The sequence below is a fragment of the Panthera uncia genome, chromosome A2 (assembly GCF_023721935.1).
Source record: "Panthera uncia isolate 11264 chromosome A2, Puncia_PCG_1.0, whole genome shotgun sequence".
In the NCBI taxonomy this organism is placed as follows: Eukaryota; Metazoa; Chordata; class Mammalia; order Carnivora; family Felidae; genus Panthera; species Panthera uncia.
In genome coordinates, this window is record NC_064816.1 from 70,431,537 (window position 1) to 70,451,703 (window position 20,167).

General features: G+C 37.5%; 1 protein-coding gene across 3 annotated transcripts in view; it reads right to left on the reverse strand.

Moving 5' to 3' along the window:
- Positions 1 to 20,167, reverse strand: part of SUGCT (succinyl-CoA:glutarate-CoA transferase) — a 768,020-nt gene that overhangs the window by 648,240 nt on the left and 99,613 nt on the right. For all 3 annotated transcript variants that reach the window (XM_049642763.1, XM_049642762.1, XM_049642764.1), the window contains exon 7: positions 18,658 to 18,749. In XM_049642763.1, the coding sequence (XP_049498720.1) occupies positions 18,658 to 18,749 (92 nt within the window). The remainder of the gene's footprint in view (positions 1 to 18,657; positions 18,750 to 20,167) is intronic.

Consider the following 20,167-nt stretch of genomic DNA (forward strand, 5'->3'; position numbering starts at 1 on the left):
CCCTCTCTCTCTGCCCCCACCCCCAACCACTCGTTCTCTCTCTCTCTGTCTCTCTCTCTCTCTCTCTCTCTCTCTCAAAATTAATTTTAAAAAAGAAAGGACTTCAGATGGAAACTCAAATGCCATAGATGTTGCTACACTTTACCAACCTCTTTTTATCAAATGGAAAATGATCCTTCCTGAAACAATGAGAGATTCCAAATTCATATGTAACAGTCAGTGAGTACCAACTATGTAGGAGATCTGTATTGTACTCTAGGCATACAAAAGTAAGTGTTCCAAAGACACTCTCCCTGAATTAAGCCACTTATATTCTTTTTTTTTTTTTAATTTTTTTTTAACGTTTATTTTTGAGACAGAGAGAGACAGAGTATGAACAGGGGAGGGGCAGAGAGAGAGGGAGACACAGAATCTGAAACAGGATCCAGGCTCTGAGCTGTCAGCACAGAGCCCGACGCGGGTCTCAAACTCACGGACCGTGAGATCATGACCTGAGCTGAAGTCAGACGCTTAACCGACCGAGCCACCCAGGCGCCCCAAGCCACTTATATTCTAAAGACAGAGAGACATACAGTTAACAGCATAATGAAAATTATACAGGTACATAGAGAAAGAAGTGACAAATGTAGCCTAAAAAAGTAAGAAAGGAACCAGGTTATAAATGATGAATAAAAGCCCTGGAAACAGACTAGTGCTTTCAATAGGGGCACTACTGGCATTTTACAGAGAGAATTTTATTTATTTTTTAAGATATTTTTAGTGTTTATTTATTTATTTATTTATTTATTTATTTTGAGAGAGAGAGAGTGTGTGTGTGTGTGTACACAAGTGGGGAAAGGGCAGAGAGAGAGGGAGAGAATCCCAAGCAGGCTATGAACTGTCAGCACAGAGCCTGACACGGGGCTCGATCTCACAAACCCACAAACCGTGAGATCATGACCTAAGCTGAAATCAACAGTAGGACAATTACCCAACTGGACCACCCAGGCACCCTTGGAGGGAGAATTTTAGATTCATGAGCCCATCCATAGATTAAGGATGTTTACTCATCCCTACCCTAAGTACTAAGTGCCAATAACAATCGCATGTCATTTTAAAACTCCCCAAAGTAGGGATAGAGACTACCACCCAGATGAAAACAATTTCTAGAGCATAGGCTACCTCAAGTTCAGAATTGACAAAGTGCAGAGACCCATCATCCTACTTCTTAGTTACAGACAGTAGCAAGGGAAATGAAGTAAAAGAAAGGTGAATGACTAAATGAATAGGAAGATGGGTTTAAAAGATTAAGAGGGATAATAAGGTGAAGATATTTGTGGTGTGGAAGATGCAATCAGAGAATACATACCAAAATGGAATCTTTATGTTACACAAAATATAAAATGCAGACATATCAGTTGGTTTGATGAACCAAATTAACTGTCACTACCTAAAAGATGACTATAGAACAGGCACTGAGCATGGTTTCCCATGTAATTCATGTGATGCTTCTACCATCACTTGACCACTTTACAACCACCATTTTAACAAGATGTTTTCTCTGTCTTTTAAAGGAGAAAATTAATGTAGACAACTTGTCTTATGTTAAACTGAATGACAGGATGAACGTTCAAACCCAGATTCCTAATTCCTGGGACCATTCAATGAAGGTGTTAAAACAGTTCAAGATAATGACAGGCATGGGGACTTGACAAGACAACTGTGAGGGTCAAAGTTCCAGGATAATATGGCAAAAGAGAGACAAGACCAGAATGACTATAGCTAGAAGCACGGGAAAGAGAGAGTTTGTGCAGAGATTTTAGAAGTGGAGTGAGTGTTGGCCTAAGTTGTGGAACCAAACACTAGATGTGGGGATGGACAGCAAGAAGACTAGGACCCCATCCCTAGCCTGAAGTTTGCAGAAGGTGCAGTAGCCAAGCACGAGCATCCTCCAATTGAGAGGAATTTGAAAAAGGTAAATAAAACCCATACATGATACAAATAATATTACAAAACACCCCAATGTATAATCCCTTTCTATATTGGTAAATGTCCTTTTTGTCCTACAACATTTAAATAAACTGTTTATATTTACTTTAGTCTTTCCTCCTGGTCTTAAAAAAAGGATTTTTTTTTTCACATTTCTTTGGGATGTTTCCAACTTGTTGACATTTCTCTTGCATTTTTGGTGTTTACAAATCAACTCAGTATTACATTTCCAGGAGTACCAGTGCTATATATAGATAAACTATAATAATCTTCTTCCTCTGCAATGTGAAACAAGAGTGGATACAGCTCAAAATGATATTGACAATATCAAAGGGGTCAACATAAACAAGTAATTTGGTTGAAGAAAATGCTAAATAAACATAACTTATTCAAATTCTGGTTGTATATACTGGACAGTTTAGAAACATGATAATAATGACCAGCCTCTATAATAAGAACTGCTGACCATTAGGAATCCTCACTCTTGGACACCTGGGTGGCTCAGTTGGTTAAGCATCCGACTTGGGTTCAGGTCATGGTCTCACAGTTTGTGGGTCTGAGCCCCACATCAGGCTCCATGCTCAGAGCCTGGAGCCTGCTTCACATTCTGTGTCTCCCTCTCTCTCTCTGCTCCTCCCCCACTCACACTCTCTGTCCCTCTCTCTCTCTCAAAAATAAATGTTAAAAAAAAAAAATCTTCACTCCCAAACAAACTAGGTGCTGAGACTTCCTCACCACCAAAAGGGTAATACACATGCATCCTCATTCCTCAGTCTATGTAATCCCAACATATAATTTTTTAGATGAGAAAATCTCCGACTGATGATCAAAAGAAAACATCAGGGGAAAACTAGATTGCAAATAAGAGAAAATATGCAAACCTACAGATTATAAGCAGACAATTCAGCCTGTTTTTTTTTAACTCTTTCATAGAATGAAGAAAAAATAAAATCACATCTTTAAGCCTCCTGCTATTGTTCTTTTCTATTGCAATTTATGGATGAGTTCAAACTGAAGGACGTCTCTATTACTATTCTCTTTCGAAGTTTAAAGCAAGTATTTGCTTTTTATCCTATGAAAAGTAAAGAATCATTAAATATAAATGTGTTAAATTTTTTAAAGGAGTTTTCTTTTTTTTTTATTTTTTTTCAATGTTTATTTATTTTTGAGAGACAGAGAGACAGAGCATGAGCACAGGAGGGTCAGAGAGATAGGGAGACAACAGAATCCGAAGCAGGCTCCAGGCTCCAAGCTATCAGCACAGAGCCCGATGCAGGGCTTGAACTCACAAACTGTGAGATCATGATCTGAGCCCAAGTCGGAAGTCGGACACTTAACCAACCGAGCAAACCAGGCACCCCAGGAATTTTCTAGAAAAAAAGAACAGTACATTTTTAAAGGTATTTAAGTTACAGGGAAAAAAAACAACAACCAGTAACCGAGAATAATTTGACATCTTAAACTATAGAAGATTGTATGGCTTTTTATAGTATAAAGAAATTTTTAGCAAGCATTGGCTATTTCAGAATAAGACATAATCCTTCTAAAATGAAATGCTTTCCACCCCAGTCTGTGATATTTTGTCAGAGCAGCTTGAAAGGACTCAGAACCTAGAGAACTAGCTGATCATTGTACATTTTGTAAACAAATAAAAAGAATCAGGCATTAAAAAAAATAAAATAGAATGCTTTCTCTAAAAGAAAAAACTTAAATAAAGGAGGCCTTTTCTCCCCAAAGAAATATAGTTCATTTCTTGAAAAACTGGGATTGTGTGTTTGTGTATGCATGCATGTGTATAAAATCTTTTTTTAATACTTTCTAAACTTTATTTACTTGAGAGAAACCGAGACAGCATGAGCAGGAGAGGGGCTGAGAGAGAGGGAGAGAGCGAGACAATCCCAAGCAAGGGGCTCAAACTCATGAAACCATGACCTGAGCTGAAACCAAGAGTCTGATGTGTAATCGACTGAGCCACCCAGGATCCCTGTGAAATATCTTATTAGAGATCTGTTTTAGAGGAATTTGAGGATTTTTGCATTCCTTCATTAATTTCACAGCTGACTCTTTCTTTGTGTTCACTTCCATTTAGGGGTCAAATATGAAGAAAACAAAGCAAAACTACACTGTAATATACACTCTATGGAACAGCAGCTAAAACACCAAGTAAGCTTCAAAAAGAAATACCAGTAGTGTTAATGTCAGTCAGTAGGATCAGGTTCATAAATCCAATTCTATACAAACTAAACTAAATTGAATAGTCAATAAATCAACCAACAAATCGGTTGTACACAAGGGGAAAAAAACATAATTATTTCTTTTCTCTAAATTTATTTGCAGTTTCACTGAACTGACCTACGATCTAGTTGTTTTAACACATATAAATGTACATCTGCATTCAGTCAACCAATGTTTGAGTGCCTGTTATGTTCCAGGCATTGTCATAGATTCTGGCAGTAACAACAAGTTCGTGACCTCACAGAGCTTACATTTTAAAGGTGAAAATGGACAGTAAACAATAAACGGGCAAGAATAAGGGCACCTGGGTGACTCAATCAGTTACGCATCTGACTCTTGATTTAGGCTCAGGTCATGATCTCACAGTTTGTGGGTTCCAGCCCTGCGTCCGGCTCCATGCCTGCTTGGGATTCTTGCTCTCCCTCTCTCTCTGCCCCTACCCCATATGCTCTCTCTAAAAATAAATTTAAAAAACTTTTAAAAAAAAGAACGAAATATAATTCCACATACGACGATAAGTGCTATGAAGAAAAAATAAGGAGGGTAAGGAGGTGGGGAGTGACTGGAAATAATGTGGGATGGGTGGACAAACTAAAAGTAATGTTGCCCTTTCAGGACTGACCTCTACTACTAGGACACTAATTCAAGTATTCCATTTATTCAGCACATACTCTTATTCAGGCACTACAGTGGGTAGAATCTTCACAACAATTATGAAAAACAGGTATGTGACTGCCATTTTATAGATGAGGAAATGGAAATTCATAGTAGCTTGTGTAAAGTTACTGAGATAATAAATAGCAGAGCCTAGATTCAAACTCTGTGTAACACCAAAGTCCACGCTCTTTCTTCTAGATCACACAACTGCTCTGATAAAGATCAAAATGGCCTCATTGTTTCCAAACTACAATTCCTTACCATAGTTATAATATTCATTAGCTTTACAAAGGTTTAATAAATCAAATCCTTCGTATACACTACATTTCCAAGAGGTGTTAGGAAATAAGAGGAATGATATGTTATTAACCCTTAAAATTCAGTACTTTCAGAATTATCATTTATAATGTCTGTGGCAATTGTATTTGGAAATTCTTAGCAACATTTTCTGTGTCTCACAAAACATCTTCCATGATCTGGACACTATCCCAAAATATTTGTTATAATAAAACCATATTTACCAACATATGGTATATCCTTAGGACTTTTTTATCTTGGAATCTTATGTGACCTACAGAATTGTAACTTTAATAACCAAATAAAAATGTTATTACACATTGTTTTATTTGGGAAAATACAAGTCCAATTGGAAAATTACTGTTTTCGGCTGGTGAACAGACACATTAAAGCACAATTCTACCACCCCGTTTATACTTTCCCCATCATCTTCTTTGTGTGGATTTTAGGTTTTTGTTTGTTTTTCCTACATCATTGGTCCTATTATGAACCAAAGAAGTATAACTCTGCAACGATGGAATGATAACTCTGAAAGGCACAGACCATGAAAAGAACAAAAAATTGAGGAGCACCCATGTGGTACAGCTCCTCACTTACCCTCCCTTGCCCAGACAATACTAAGGAAAGATAGGTTTAGTTGACCAAATACTGAGAATCCAGATCAAAACTCTCTAATAGGAAAGAAGCACAATGAAAGGGTTAAAAAAAAAAAAAAAGAACTCTCAGAAAAGTTAACACAAGTACCCTTAAAGGAGGGGCGCCTGGATAGCTCAATCTGTTAAGCATCTGACTCTTGATTTTGGCTCAGGTCATGATCTCATGGTTCCTGAGATCAAGCCCCGTGTCTGGCTCCATGCTTCAGCGCAGGGCCTGCTTGGGATTCTCTCTTTCCCTCTCGCTCTCTCTGCCCCTCCCCCATGCTCCCCCCACTCTCACAAAATAAATAACTAAATTTAAAAAAAAAATGCCCTTAAAGAAGAAAGTCTAAGGTCCAGAACCAAGGCAAGAAATGCCACCAGGATTTGCCTTGTCCATTCTTGGGAGTTCCACACACCATTGGCTGGCTGAAGCAGGTGTAGCACAGGGCACTTGTTGGGGTCTAGAAAGAGGGCAACCCTAAGCCCCAGGAAAGACTACACTCAGTCCTGCAAGGCTTGGCCTCCTACCACCCCCCACTCCACCTCTTCTACCTCACCCCACTCCTATTCCTATACCTCAAGCAACTCCAACTTGGAGAAATGATTGTTGCAGTCCAGAACTTCAGTGCTATAGAACTTGACTAGAGCTGGTATTAGAGACAGAGTAAGTGACTAAAAGTACTTAAGTATAAATACTAACTAAACTTTGACTAAGTCAAAGTACTAATCAGCAACAATTGGGAAGTGATGAAAGGGAGATAGAGGGAAGAAATGTAACAATGCTAATAATTTCTCATAGCACGAAATCAACACACAATGTTTAAAAATGAACATGAGGTTAGTTAACGAAGCATGAAATGACTCCAACATTACTTGATGGGTTTTCATAATCTCTTGTCTCAACCTTGAAAGGATCTGTTATGAACAATTACTTTTGTAAAGAAGGAACACTTAGCTAAATTCAAGCAATGCCTTCTATTTCACTTAATTCATTGTTCCTTTGTTAAATTCAACTAAATTTAATACTTATTGGCTTTAAATCAACAAGAATATTATAATTAAGATACATTATGATCTTGTTCTTATGAAATTATTTCCATTTATCATGCCATCTGAATATGTCCACTTGTAAAGCATAAACAGATGTCTGGAATGATGCTCACCAAGTATTACTACTAGTAACTTCTGAGTGGTGAAATCTAGGATAATTTGTTTTCTAATCCATTGTTTTCTGCATTGCTTAACTTCTTTTTATAACTTTTCAATTCTAGTTAGTTAACATACAGTGTTATATTAGTTTCAGGTGTATAATAGAGTGATTCAACATTTCCATACAACACCCAGTGCTCATCACAACAAGGGCACTCCTTGATCCCCATCACCTATTTAATCCGTCCCACCTACCCATCTCTTTTCTGGTGACCATCAGTTTATTCTCTATAGTTAAGAGTCTGTTTCTTGGATTGCCTCCTTCCCTCTTTTTCTTTTCCCCTTTGCTCAGTCATTTTGTTTCTTAAACATCACATGTGAGTGAAATCATATGGTATTTGTCTTTCTCTGACTGCCTTCTTTCAGTTAGCATAATACCCTCTAGCTTCATCCGTGTTGTTGCAAATGGCAAGATTTCATTCCCTTTTATGGGTAATATTCCACTGTATATATAGACCACATCTTCTTTACCCATTCATCCATCTAAGGACACTTGGGCTGTTTCCATAGTTTGGCTATGGTAGATAATGCTGCTATAAACATTGGAGTGCATGTATCCTTTTGAATTAGTAATTTTGTATTATTTGGGTAAATACCTAGTGGTGCAATTGCTGGATCATAAGGTGGTTCTATTTTTAAATTCTTGAGGAACCTCCATACTGTTTTCCAGAGTGGTTGCACCTCTTTGCAACCCCACCAATGATGCAAGAGAATTCCTTTTCTTCCACATCCTCGACAACACTTGTTTCTTACATTTTTTATTTTAACCATTCTGAGAGGTATGAGGTAATGTCTCATAGCAGTTTTGATTTGCCTTTCCCTGATGAGCAGTGATGTTGAGCATTTTTTTGTATGTCTGTTGGCCATCTGGATGTCTTCTTTGGAAAAATGTTTATTCATGTTTTCTGCCCATTTCTCAATTGGGTTATTTGTTTTTTTGGTGATTCAGTTTAATAAGTTCTTTGTAGATTTGAGATGCTAACCCTTCATCAGATACGTCATTTACAAAAATCTTCTCTCATTCCCTAGTTTGCCTTTTAGTTTTGTTGATTATTTCCCTCACTGTGCAGAAGCTTTTTTTTGATTTAGTTCCAATAGTTTATTTTTTATCTTGCTTCCCTTGCCTCATGAGACATGTCTAGAAAGAAGACGCTACAGCCGATGTCAACAGAGGTTACTGCCCGTTATTCAATATAGTACTGGAAGTCCTAGCCACAACAACTGGACAACACAAAGAAATAAAAGGCATCCAGATCAGCAAGGACAAACTACAACTTCCACTATTTGCAGGATGACACGATACTATACATAGAAAACCCAAAAGACTCCACCAGCAAAACTGCTATAACTGATAAATGAATTCAGTAAAGTTGCAGGATACAAAATCAATGTACAGATACCTGTTGCATTTCTATGCACCAATAATGAAGTGGCACAAAGAGAAATTAAGGAATCAATCCCATTTACAACTGCACAAAAAACAATAAAATACCTATGAGTAAACCAAACCAAAGAGGTGAAAGACCTGTACTCTGAAATCTATAAAACACTGATGAAAAAAATCGAAGACAACACAGAAAAATGGAACAACATTCCATGCTCGTGGATCAGAATAACAAACATTGTCAAAATGTCTATACTTACCCAAAGCAATATACACATTTAATTCAACCCCTATCAAAATACCAACAGCATTTTTCACAGAACTAGAACAATCCTAAAATCTGAATGGAACCACACAAGTCCCCAAATAGGCAAAGCAACCTTGAAAAAGAAAAACAAAGCTGGAAGCATCACAATTGCAGACTTCAAGTTATATTACAAAGCTGTAGTGATCAAAACAGTATGGTACTGCACAAAACAGACACATAGATCAATGTAACAGAACAGAAAACCCAGAGATGAACCCACCACAATTATATGGTCAATTAATCTTCGACAAAGCAGGAAAGAAAATCTAATGGAAAAAAGACAGTCTCTTCAAAAAATGGTGATGGGAAAACTGGACAGCAACATGCAAAAGAATGAAACTGGACCACTTTTTATACCACACACACACACACACACACACACACACACACACAAACTCAAAATGTATTAAAGCCCTAAATGTGAGGCCTGAAATCATAAAAATCCTGGAAGAGAGCACTGGCTACAGTAACCTCCATTGACATGGCCTGTAGCAACTTCAGCAAACTCAACACCCAAAAAACAAATAACCCAGTTAAGAAATGGACATTTTTCAGGGGCGCCTGAGTGGCTCAGTCAGTTGGGTGTCATACTTCAGCTCAGGTCATGATCTCACAGTTTGTGGGTTTGAGCCCTGTGTCGGGTTCTGTGCTGCCAGCTCAGAGCCTAAAGCCTGCTTTGGATTCTGTGTCTCCCTCTCTCTCTGTCCCTTCCCCTGCTTCACACACACACACACACTCTCTCTCTATCAAAAATAAATAAACATTAAAGAAAAAAAGAAATGGACAATTTCCAAAGAAGACATCCAGATGGCAACAGACATACAAAAAAATGCTCAACATCACTGCTCATCAGGGAAAGGCAAATCAAAACTGCTATGGGACATTACCTCATACCTCTCAGAATGGTTAAAATAAAAAATGTAAGAAACAACAAGTGTTGTCGAGGATGTGGAGGAAAAGGGATTCTCTTGCATCATTGGTGGGGTTGCAAACAGGGGCAACCACTCTGGAAAACAGTATGGAGGTTCCTCAAGAATTTAAAAATAGAACCACCCTATGATCCAGCAATTGCACCACTAGGTATTTACCCAAATAATACAAAATTACTAATTCAAAAGGATACATGCACTCCAATGTTTATAGCAGCATTATCTACAGTAGCCAAACCATGGTAACAGCCCAAGTGCCCATCGACAGATAGATGAGTAAAGATGTGGTGTATATATACAATGGAATATTACTCAGCCATAAAAGGGAATGAAATCTTGCCATTTGCATTGGCATGGAAGAAGCTAGAAAGTATTATGCTAAGTTGAAAGAAGGCAGTCAGAGAAAGACAAATACCATATGATTTCACTCATACGTGGAATTTAAGAAACAAAACAAATGAGCAAAGGGAAACAATAAAAGAGAGAGAGGCAATCCAAGAAACAGACTCTTAAGTATAGAGAACAAACTGATGGTTACCAGAAGAGACGTGGGTGGGAGACAGATTAAATAGGTGATGCGGATTAAGGATGGTGCTTGTGATGAGCAGCAGGTGCTATATGGAAGTGTTGAATCACGAGCCTGTATACCTGAAACTAATATTACACTGCATGTTAGCTAATTGGAATTTAAATAAAAACTTAAAGAAAAAAAATTGTCACATCTATCCCAGCCTTCCGCAACCACCACCCTAATTGGTCAGCAGCTACCAACATCAAGGCAAAACCCTCCACCTGCCATAAGATTATAACTCACTGAAAGTTCAACTGATCGTTAGCAGTTTTTGGCAATAAAGGGTTTTTAAGTTAAGGAAGTGTATTTTTTAAGATATAATGCTATCGCACACTTAATAGACTACAGTGCAAACATAAATTTTATATTCACCGGGAAGCCAAAAAGTTCATTTGACTTGCTTTATTGCAATATTGGCCTTATTGTGGTGCTCTGGAACCAAACTCACAGTATCTCTGAGATATGCCTGTACATAAATATTTCAAATTTCAATTAGGTCCTTATTCTCAGACATTACTGACAGGAGTTATCAATTGGTTGAATCTCATGGAATATCAATAGCTATCAAAAGTACAAATGAAAAAATCTTTTGACACAGCATTTTTCTTCTAGGGACTTTTTAATATATATATAATTACACATGTGAAAAATAACAGATGCAAGAATATTCCCTGTAGGGGCACCGAGTGGCTCAGTCAGTTAAGCGTCCAACTCAATTTGGCTTGGGTCATGATTTCATGGTTCATAGATTAAGACTCACATCTGTCAGTGCAGAGCCTACTTGGGATTCTCTCTCACCCTCTCTCTCTCTCTGTCCCTCCTCTGCTAGAGCACACTCTCTCCCAAAATAAATAAATAAACATTTTTTTAAAAAAGAATATTCCCTGCAGTCTTATGGAAATAGAAAAATAATCAAAAGGAATGAAATGCCCATCAAGAAGAGGCTGCTTAAATAAATTATGGCATATCCGTAGATGTGGACACAATAAAAGGTAGTGTACTGATACAGAATAAGCTCCAAAATATATAAAGTGAAATACAATACAATACAATACATTTAGTTTATGTAACCCAAATTGTGAAAATTTAAATTCTAAAGCTTCTAGAAAAAAAAAATAGAAGAAAATCTTCCTGACTTAAGGCAAGTAAAGATTTCTTAAACAAGACATAAAGGACAGTAACAAATAAATGGAAAACATTAATTTGACTTAAAATTAAAAACTTCTCATCAAAAAACATTATGATACTAAAAAGGCAAGCCCATAGACGGGGAGAAAATATCAGCAATACATTTATCTGACAGACACTTGTATCCAGAATACAAAAAGAAATCCTATGAATCAATGAGAAAAAAAAAATAACGCTCCAAAAAAAAAAAAAAAAACAGAAAAGATTCTAACATATAGTTCAAAAGATATCCAAATGACCACTAGCAATATGAAAAAATTGTATATCATTACTCATCAGGGAAATGCAAATTCACATCACAATGAGGTACTACAGCATACCCACCAACATGACTATAACTAAAGAGACTAGCAATGGCAAGAGTTGGTGAAGATAATTAAAACTTCCACTCATTGCTGGAAGAGTATAAACTGGTACCATTCTGGAAAACTGGTAGTCTACTAAAGCTAAATGTATCTCTAACCTATGATCCATCAGTCCCACACCTAGGTATATATCCAAGATATAAAGGAGTGTGAATGTCCAAAAAAAGACATTCAAAAGAATGTTCATGGGAGTTTTATTCATAACAGGCAAAACCTGGAAACAGCTCAGATGTTCATTAATAAAACAGTAGATAAATTGTGATATATTCAACCAGTGAAATACTATATAGCAGTAAAAACATATCAGTAATGCACACAATTGAATGAACCTAAAAACATTATGTTGAGCAAAAGAAGCCAGACATTAAGGTACTCCTTTACAATATGATTCTATTGATAGATGTTTAAGAAATAAAATAGTCCATAGAAGTGAAAACAGTGGTTAGGAGAAGGTGGTATTACAATATTGTATTATTGTAATATTACAATATATTTGTAAATCATTAAGCCATACCCTCAAGGGGTGCCTGGGTGGCTCATTCAGTTAAGCATGCGACTTTGGCTCAGGTCATGATCTCACAGTTCGTGAGTTGGAGTTCCACATCAGGCTCTCTGCTGTCAGCATGGAGTCTGCTTTGGATCTTCTGTCCCCCTTACTCTCTGCCCCTCCCCTGCTGGCTCTCTCTCTCTCTCTCTCTCTCTCTCTCAAAAATAAACATTAAAAAAATAAACCATACCCTTAAGATTTTTCACGAGTATAATTATACCCCAGCTTTTATGGGATTTTAAAACATCAAGAAAATATAGTACCAACTGTGTTTCTTCAAAGCTAAGGGAAGACTATTTTGCTTATTTTTTTATTAAAATTTTTTAATGTTTATTTATTTTTGAGAGAGAGAGAGACAGCATGAGCGGGGAAGGGGCAGAGAGAGATGGAGACACAGAATCTGAAGCAGGCTGCAGGCTCTGAGCTGTCAGCACAGAGCCCAATGCGGGGCTCAAACCCACGAACTGGGAGACGTGAGCCGAAGTCAGATGTTCAACTGACTGAAGCACCCAGGTGCCCCTATTTTACTTATTTTTGAACAGAGTTTCTCTGAAAGGATGCAAGAGAAAAGTGGTAGCACTGATTGTTTCTGAGGAGGACAAGACAGTCGGATTTACATTGAGGAAAGGAGATTTACACTGTAGACTCTTAAATTTAGGGTGACAAAGACAAGCCTGGTTTACACCCCAATGTTATTATGTAAAAACCCTCTTCCACTCTTAAAAGAGTCCTGGTTATAGTTAAATTATATGGTCAACATATTCACATGTCTTGTAGATTTAGTATATGAATGTATTACATCTTCAAAATAAAATACAAACTAAATGTAATACAGTACCTTTGGACAGCACCGTAAGAGCATTTTCTCTTTATGCCATTATTTGTGCTTCCTTGGCTTTCACTTAATTTTTTTTTAATGTTTACTTTTGAGACAGAGACAGAACATGAGCAGGGGAAGGGCAGAGAAAGAGGGAGACACAGAATCTGAAGCAGGATCCAGGCTCCGAGCTGTCAGCACAGAGCCTGATGCAGGGCTTGAACCCACGAACCATGAGATCATGACCTGAGCCAAAGTTGGCCGCTTAACCGACTGAGCCACCCAGGTGCCCCAAGTGCTTCCTTTGGTTTTAAAAGGAAAGATAAATATCTAAGAAGCATTGCTTGTGAACCTCATTTTATCAATCCTGCACACTTGAGACAAACTAATCTGAAGTACAGCTTTCATCACATCATACCCCTTCAAAAACCTCCATAACTCCACCATGAGCAAACAACATCCCAACTTCTTCGCTTGAACTTAGACTTTGCAAAGTAGCACCTTCACCACTTTTCTCCCACTCTTCTGAAACCTTAACTCAGCTCTTCCATACCTAGCCCATATACTTGCCCTACATAAGCCTGATTCTATCCTGCTTCTCTGTCTTTATCCACTCTGATCTCCACTACGAATGTCTCCATCCATCTGAATGCTATCCACTTTTCCAGGTGGCCTTCAACTCAAATCTTGCCACTTTCTTCAAGTCCTGCTCTGAACCACACTTATATTTTACTTCAAGTTACAGTAAATTCTCTACAACAGATTCCAAGTGAGCCATAAATTGGCTTTTGAAGAATTTATTAGTTACATTTAAAAAAAGAAAACATTTTTAGAGTATCTATTGTTCTGGGCACTAAGACATCAGGTTGAATAAGAGGCTGTCCCCACCCTGGAAGATCTCACAGAAACAGCTGACAACTGCTCCCATACCAACTTTTCCTCACATGTCTGCCATTCTCAGCTGCCTGCAAAGCACTTAATGCGCAATCAACATTCCACATACAGACACACACACCCACACACATACACATTTCCTAACCCAGGCCTCTAGGATCATAAAACTCAAAGGCTTTCAAAAGTTGCTTCTCCGGAAGAAAAAGTTAGAGATCCTCTATCTTACAGCTCTCTATATTGTCTGCTACAGAGCATTCCACTTAATTTTATGCATTTTCTATTCTTTTCTAATTTTTCCGTAAGTATATGTTGAATCTAGTCAATCAAATTGTTACTTATAGAGTAAGATACTAAACTTATGATATCTAATACAATACTATACACATATGGTAAATACATCATTGTTCATTGACCGATCAAAATAATCCATCTTGATGTTTACGTGTACTATAAATTATAGGTGAATTATTACTCAGAATACATGTTACATATTTATCAGTCATCTACTTTTCAAAATCTCATACTTATTGGTTTTGTTCCCAACCCTTCTCCATATTCCCTATGCATGAAGAAAAAAAAAAAAGATAGATGGATAGATAGATACCTGTTTTGAGTAATGACTAGTTAGCATACAGCCATGAACATGAAAAAGATAATATGATTTTGTTTGAAGCACAAGATTATAATTTAATCATAATATATAGACCTTAGTAAGTCATTGGCTTCTGTCAGAGGCTATCAAAGAATATCTGCTGCCTACTTTCAGTGCAAAGGGGTTTTTAATAACAATACCTCACATAATGTTTCCAGGTGTTTCTCAAACCATCTCCATCAGAAACATTTGGGGTCATCATTAAATATGCATTAATGATAAGCCCACAAATCAGTATCTCTAAGAGTGGAGATGAGAAAACTACAGATATACCAAGCACTTGCTGACTATTTTATATACTATCCCACATTACACACAATTTTGTGCTTTTATGTTTTATAAGAGATATTTTATTTGCTTAATCTAATACTTGAAGAGAAAATATGTGAGTATCACTTCGAGGTGCACTTCACTGAAACACAGAGAAGCTAGGTGATATGTTCAAGGTCACACAGCACAGTGCCAGGTATTCATTTATTCATTCATTCAACTGTTCTAGGCAGAGATACAGCAGTGACCAAGCAAAGACCATGGTCTTATGAGGCTTATTATTCTCTTGGGCACATTTTAGGCAGCCAGTAAACATTACACAAGAGAAATTAGATACAGTCAGGCCTCCAGACTCTTAATCAAATGCTTTCTCCCTACAACGCATGATTGATTCACTAACTGTAATATATCATATCATGTAGCCTGTGTAGGCAAAATGCAAATACAATAAAAATCAAAATTCATTCTTCAGGCAGTATGGAGAGTGGATATAGTGTCAGGGTGTAAGGAGTAAAGGAAATCTGGGTTAAAAGCCTGGCTTTTGTGCTTCATATACCATGACAGCACTCTGGACAAGTTATCTAACCCTTTAAGCTTTTGTTACAGAATTTATCAATGCCTACCTAGAAGGATTGATGTGAGGATCAAAACCTGTAACAGCGTATGTAAAGCATCAAGCATGGGTCCAGGAGAGTGCAGGCATTTGTTAGCTTTTCCTCTACAATCAAATATGAATCTTATCTGACAACACCACAGCATGCCTAACCTAAAAGGCCAGATTTGAGATCTAGTGGAAGTCAACTGTAACTGGTTTGCTTAAATTTCATCATAGAGACTGCTTTCACAAATTTTATCCTACATTATATACTTAGGTGATACCCCGTTGGGATAAAAAGCGCAATATTATCCTGTTATTTAAAAAAAACATGCAGGGCGCCTGGGTGGCTCAGTCAGTTGAGTGCCCAACTTTGGCTCAGGTCATGATCTCAGGCTTGTGAGTTTGAGCCCTGCATCGGGCTCTGGGCTGACAGCCCGGAGCCTGGAGCCTGCAGCCTGCTTCAGATTCTGTATCTCGCTATCTCTGCCCCTTTCCCAGTTCACACTCTGTCTCTCTCTCTCTCTCTCTCTCAAAAATAATTAAACATTTTTTAAAAAAACATGCATTTTGAGGTTTTATTATCATGATGCTAGTCTATACATTAGGAACATCACTTCATTTTCTAGGAAGAATTATATCGGATCATCACTTAAAAAGTGTGTATATATAATAATGTATCTTCTATTTTTATCAAACTGTTAAGTAATATAATAAGACCCTAAAGACTAAGTTCAGCTACCATGTCCTACCTCCCCAACCTAATTTCCCCCCTTCTTTGTCAGCTCACAACAATCCAATGACACTGGCATTCTTTTGGCTCCTCAAACGTACCAGACTCTCCAGCATTTAGACACCAGCGTTGGTCACCAGGCTGATGCCTAACTGGGTCGCACCTTATACATCTGGTCCTCAGAGAAGCCTTCCCTGACCAACCATTCCGACAGTGTTAGGCTGCACAGTGTAGGGTGATGTGGTGAAGCCTTAGGACAATGATACATGATAGAGAAGCCTGGGTTCCATTCAGTCATCTGACAAGGTAGATAAAAGTTCACGAGCAATATGATATAACTGGCAATAATGCATCTGCATTGGCTAGTTGAAGATATCAGCCAGAGCTTTCGGAAGTGTTCCTTCCTCTGCCAAGAGGTATAAAATATTGCTGACAACAGGGAGTACTATTAAAGGGAACTCCCAATGTGGCCTAATTCTCTCCACTTCTGCTTTTATTCTTTGCTGTCAAAACACATTTTGCAGAGAACTTTGGAAGTACACTATTATAATGGTCTGAGGCACACTGTTGTATATGTTAATAGTATATAGAGCCCTTTTTCAGAGTTCTTTTTATTTGTCTTTAATGTTTACTTTCTGCTAATGTTTGTTTTCTCCACTTAAGGACTGTGCCCCCCCTGCCCCCCGCCGTTGCCTGCTTTATCACCAGTGCCTGCCAGTTCCCAGCATAGAGAGGGAACATGTGCAATAACCATTCACTGGATCGATTAATTAAGATAAAAAGATGTGTCCGTGTGAAAGAAAGAAATACAGTATATGGAAGTTAAGTTTACCTAATACATGTAAAGTACATAAAGTAATTCTGGGCGCTTAGTAAGCACTCAATGAATGTTGTGTTTATCTGCTTAGCTAGAACAAAAATCTCCCAAGTAGGATAACAGAAGACAGAACAGCTGTTAGTGACTGACAAATACTAAGGTTGAGCACATGCTGGGTGGTTACCCCTGTCAGAGTATATATCACAGTGCACTAAAGGAACCAGATTAATGCTTCACAACAACTGTTTTTAAGTTATTTCATTTTAACATGTGCATATACAAATTTAAAAGTCCAAGATCCAGGGCGCCTAGATGACTCAGTCAGTTAAGCGTCTGACTCTTGGTTTCAGCTCAGGTCACGATCTCAAAGTTCATAGAATCAGGCCCTATGTTGGGCTCTGCGCGGAGCATGGACCTTGTTTGGGATTCTCTCCCTCCCTCCCTCTCTCTCTCTCTCTCTGCCCCGCCCCCACTCTCTGTCTGTCTCTCTCTCTCTCTCTCTCAAAATAAATAAATAAACATTAAAAAAAAAAAGAAAGTCCAAGATCTTTTCACATATTCGTGGTTGAGTTCAGTACTCTTAAAACAAAACCACCCACAATAATAAAGTCTTGTACACATAAGCACTTCTATGGGATAGAGCAAAGAGATACATCCATCCTCCATTCTCCTGGTGGATGGAAAGAAAACTGGTGCCCTTAAATATTTTAAGAAAAGGCTATACACATTTTTCTTAGACTTGTGAAAATGAAACAGGCAATAAAAGCAACAAATACTTGTATCTCAAGACACTGAAATCCCAACAGCTGCTTTAAAATTAATAAAAAGAAGGAAAGGCAGATAAGAGAAGACTCAAGATCACTCTGCCTCTGTTTAACCCAAAACTGCAGGAATATTTCCTAAAGAATTCACTGACTAAAGTGATTCAGGGAAGGAACACCTAACTGGGAAAAGGTTTCAGACCTACCAATCCAATCTGTTTTGGAAATGGATGTCTTTAACTATTTTTATTTATTAGACTTTCACACTTTTTTTTAGCTTCCACGCCATTCTTACCGTTTTCTCACAGAGTCCATTTTCTAAGAGTCTTCAAGTGAACCAAACACATTTTAGTCATCTCTACATTTTTTAGGAAATTCCCAACCTATTATTAATAAAGAGGGTTTGCTATAAAATCAAATAATTCTCCCACTGTCAGAACCTAATGTATATAACAAATCAGACACAACTCCACCTGAGGCTTTAAGCAACAAATTTTTAAATACATAACCACTTATTAATACTCCAGAAGGAAAAAGAGACCTTCCGCTCTGTACATATGCCAAATGAAGGTATGGTCTAGTCAGCCATTCTACTTGACAGAAGGACTATTCCTAAATTACATCCGGGTGCCTATACCAAGCTTGAACAATGTAATACACGCAGAAAATGTGTTCATCGCTTATCTGTTGCTTCTTGCTTTTTAAAAAGACTGTTATAAAATTAACTCAAATTTAGGCTTATAGGTTAATGAAGAGGAAAATCCCTTTGGAAGAAACAGGGAGTAAATTTATGAATATTCTAAAGCTAAAGAATGACACCTACCTCAGGCCCTGTGATGTGCATCAGACCAGAAACAGCAGAGGCAACAGCATCATAACCAGCTCGCTGAGACAGTGGACCTGTCTGACCGTACCCTAAGACAAGAATAGACATAGTCGGTAACAAGCCGGGGGAGCAATGGTACAATAGTGTGTTAAAAACTCTTTGTATCCAGAAATCTTGCAGCAATTTATTACTATTACAAGGCATATAATAGTATCCCTTGAAAGGAAGCAACAAAAATTATTTATGATCTTATACCCCAAAAGGGTGCAAACTGGAAACTCGAGGTCTGAATCCCACCTGCATGAATGTTCTGTCTGGCCTGAAGAGTGTCCTGGAATGTTTTTATTGAGTTTCCAGCTGTTTAAAAAGCAGGAGATAACACATAAAATACAAATCTCTGGCTTTTCTTGAAAAATCAGAAAATAAGTTCAAAACTAGGTCCATGCAACAATCAATTAGAGTAAGTAACAGCTCTTCCCTTTACAGAGGGAAATAAAATTCTCCAATTTGCCTTTCCTCCACCAGTCTTACTCCTTTATGCCTAAGCCTAATTCAATCCCAGACTCCAATCATATATGTTATTCTTGTTCTGTACAAACCAATAATACAAAGTAAAATAAAACAATAAACCAATGTCCCTCTGGAATCTGTTTACATATTTTCTCAGGTATGTAAAAATATATACACAAATGATGATTAAAAACTTTGAACATAAATAATATGATTGCATGACCTAACAGTGTGTTCTAAGATTACAAACAGAAGGTGAAGTTATTATTTTTTTTTCCTCCAGCAAAAATCAAGAGAACACAAGAAATAGTTTCTCCTGCTCTCCTAGGTTCCTAAGCCCTGGCACTTATTGTTGAATAATAAAGAGTATTTCAGGTGCTACATGAATCTGTCTCCAAATACCATGTTATCAACCAAAGAGTGAACACATGAAAAGCCTTCCAGATCCGTAAGCTATTAGCTGAAATCTCCTGTATACCTTACTTTAGAAACCCAGAAAGGGGTGCCTCAGGGCCTTTGCTTGCCTCTCCAGTTACCTGGGACATTCTCTCTCCATTTCATTCCATATATCCATATACATCACTCCCTCACATCCTCCAAATCTGCACTCAAATGTCTCCTTACCAGAGAGACCTTCCCCAAAGAACTTTTATGAAAGAGCACTCTCCCTTCTCACTCTTAATCCGCCTTATCTGACTATATTTGTCTTCATAGCACTCATCCCAAGATATATAACATAGCTATATGTTTACTAATTTAGTCTGGTCTCCTCCCTATGAAAATGTGTGCTCCAGAATTTTTTTTCCATCTGATTCACTGCTGGGTTCACAGCATCCAGAATAGTATTCAATAACATTTATTGAATAAATGAATACTTGTTACATAAAATACATTAAAAGAAATAATCTATAACAACTAAATTAATAAAGAAACTAAAGAACTTTTTGTTTTGTTTTGTTTTTGACCAAAATTGCAATCTAGGAGGTGCCTGAATTTT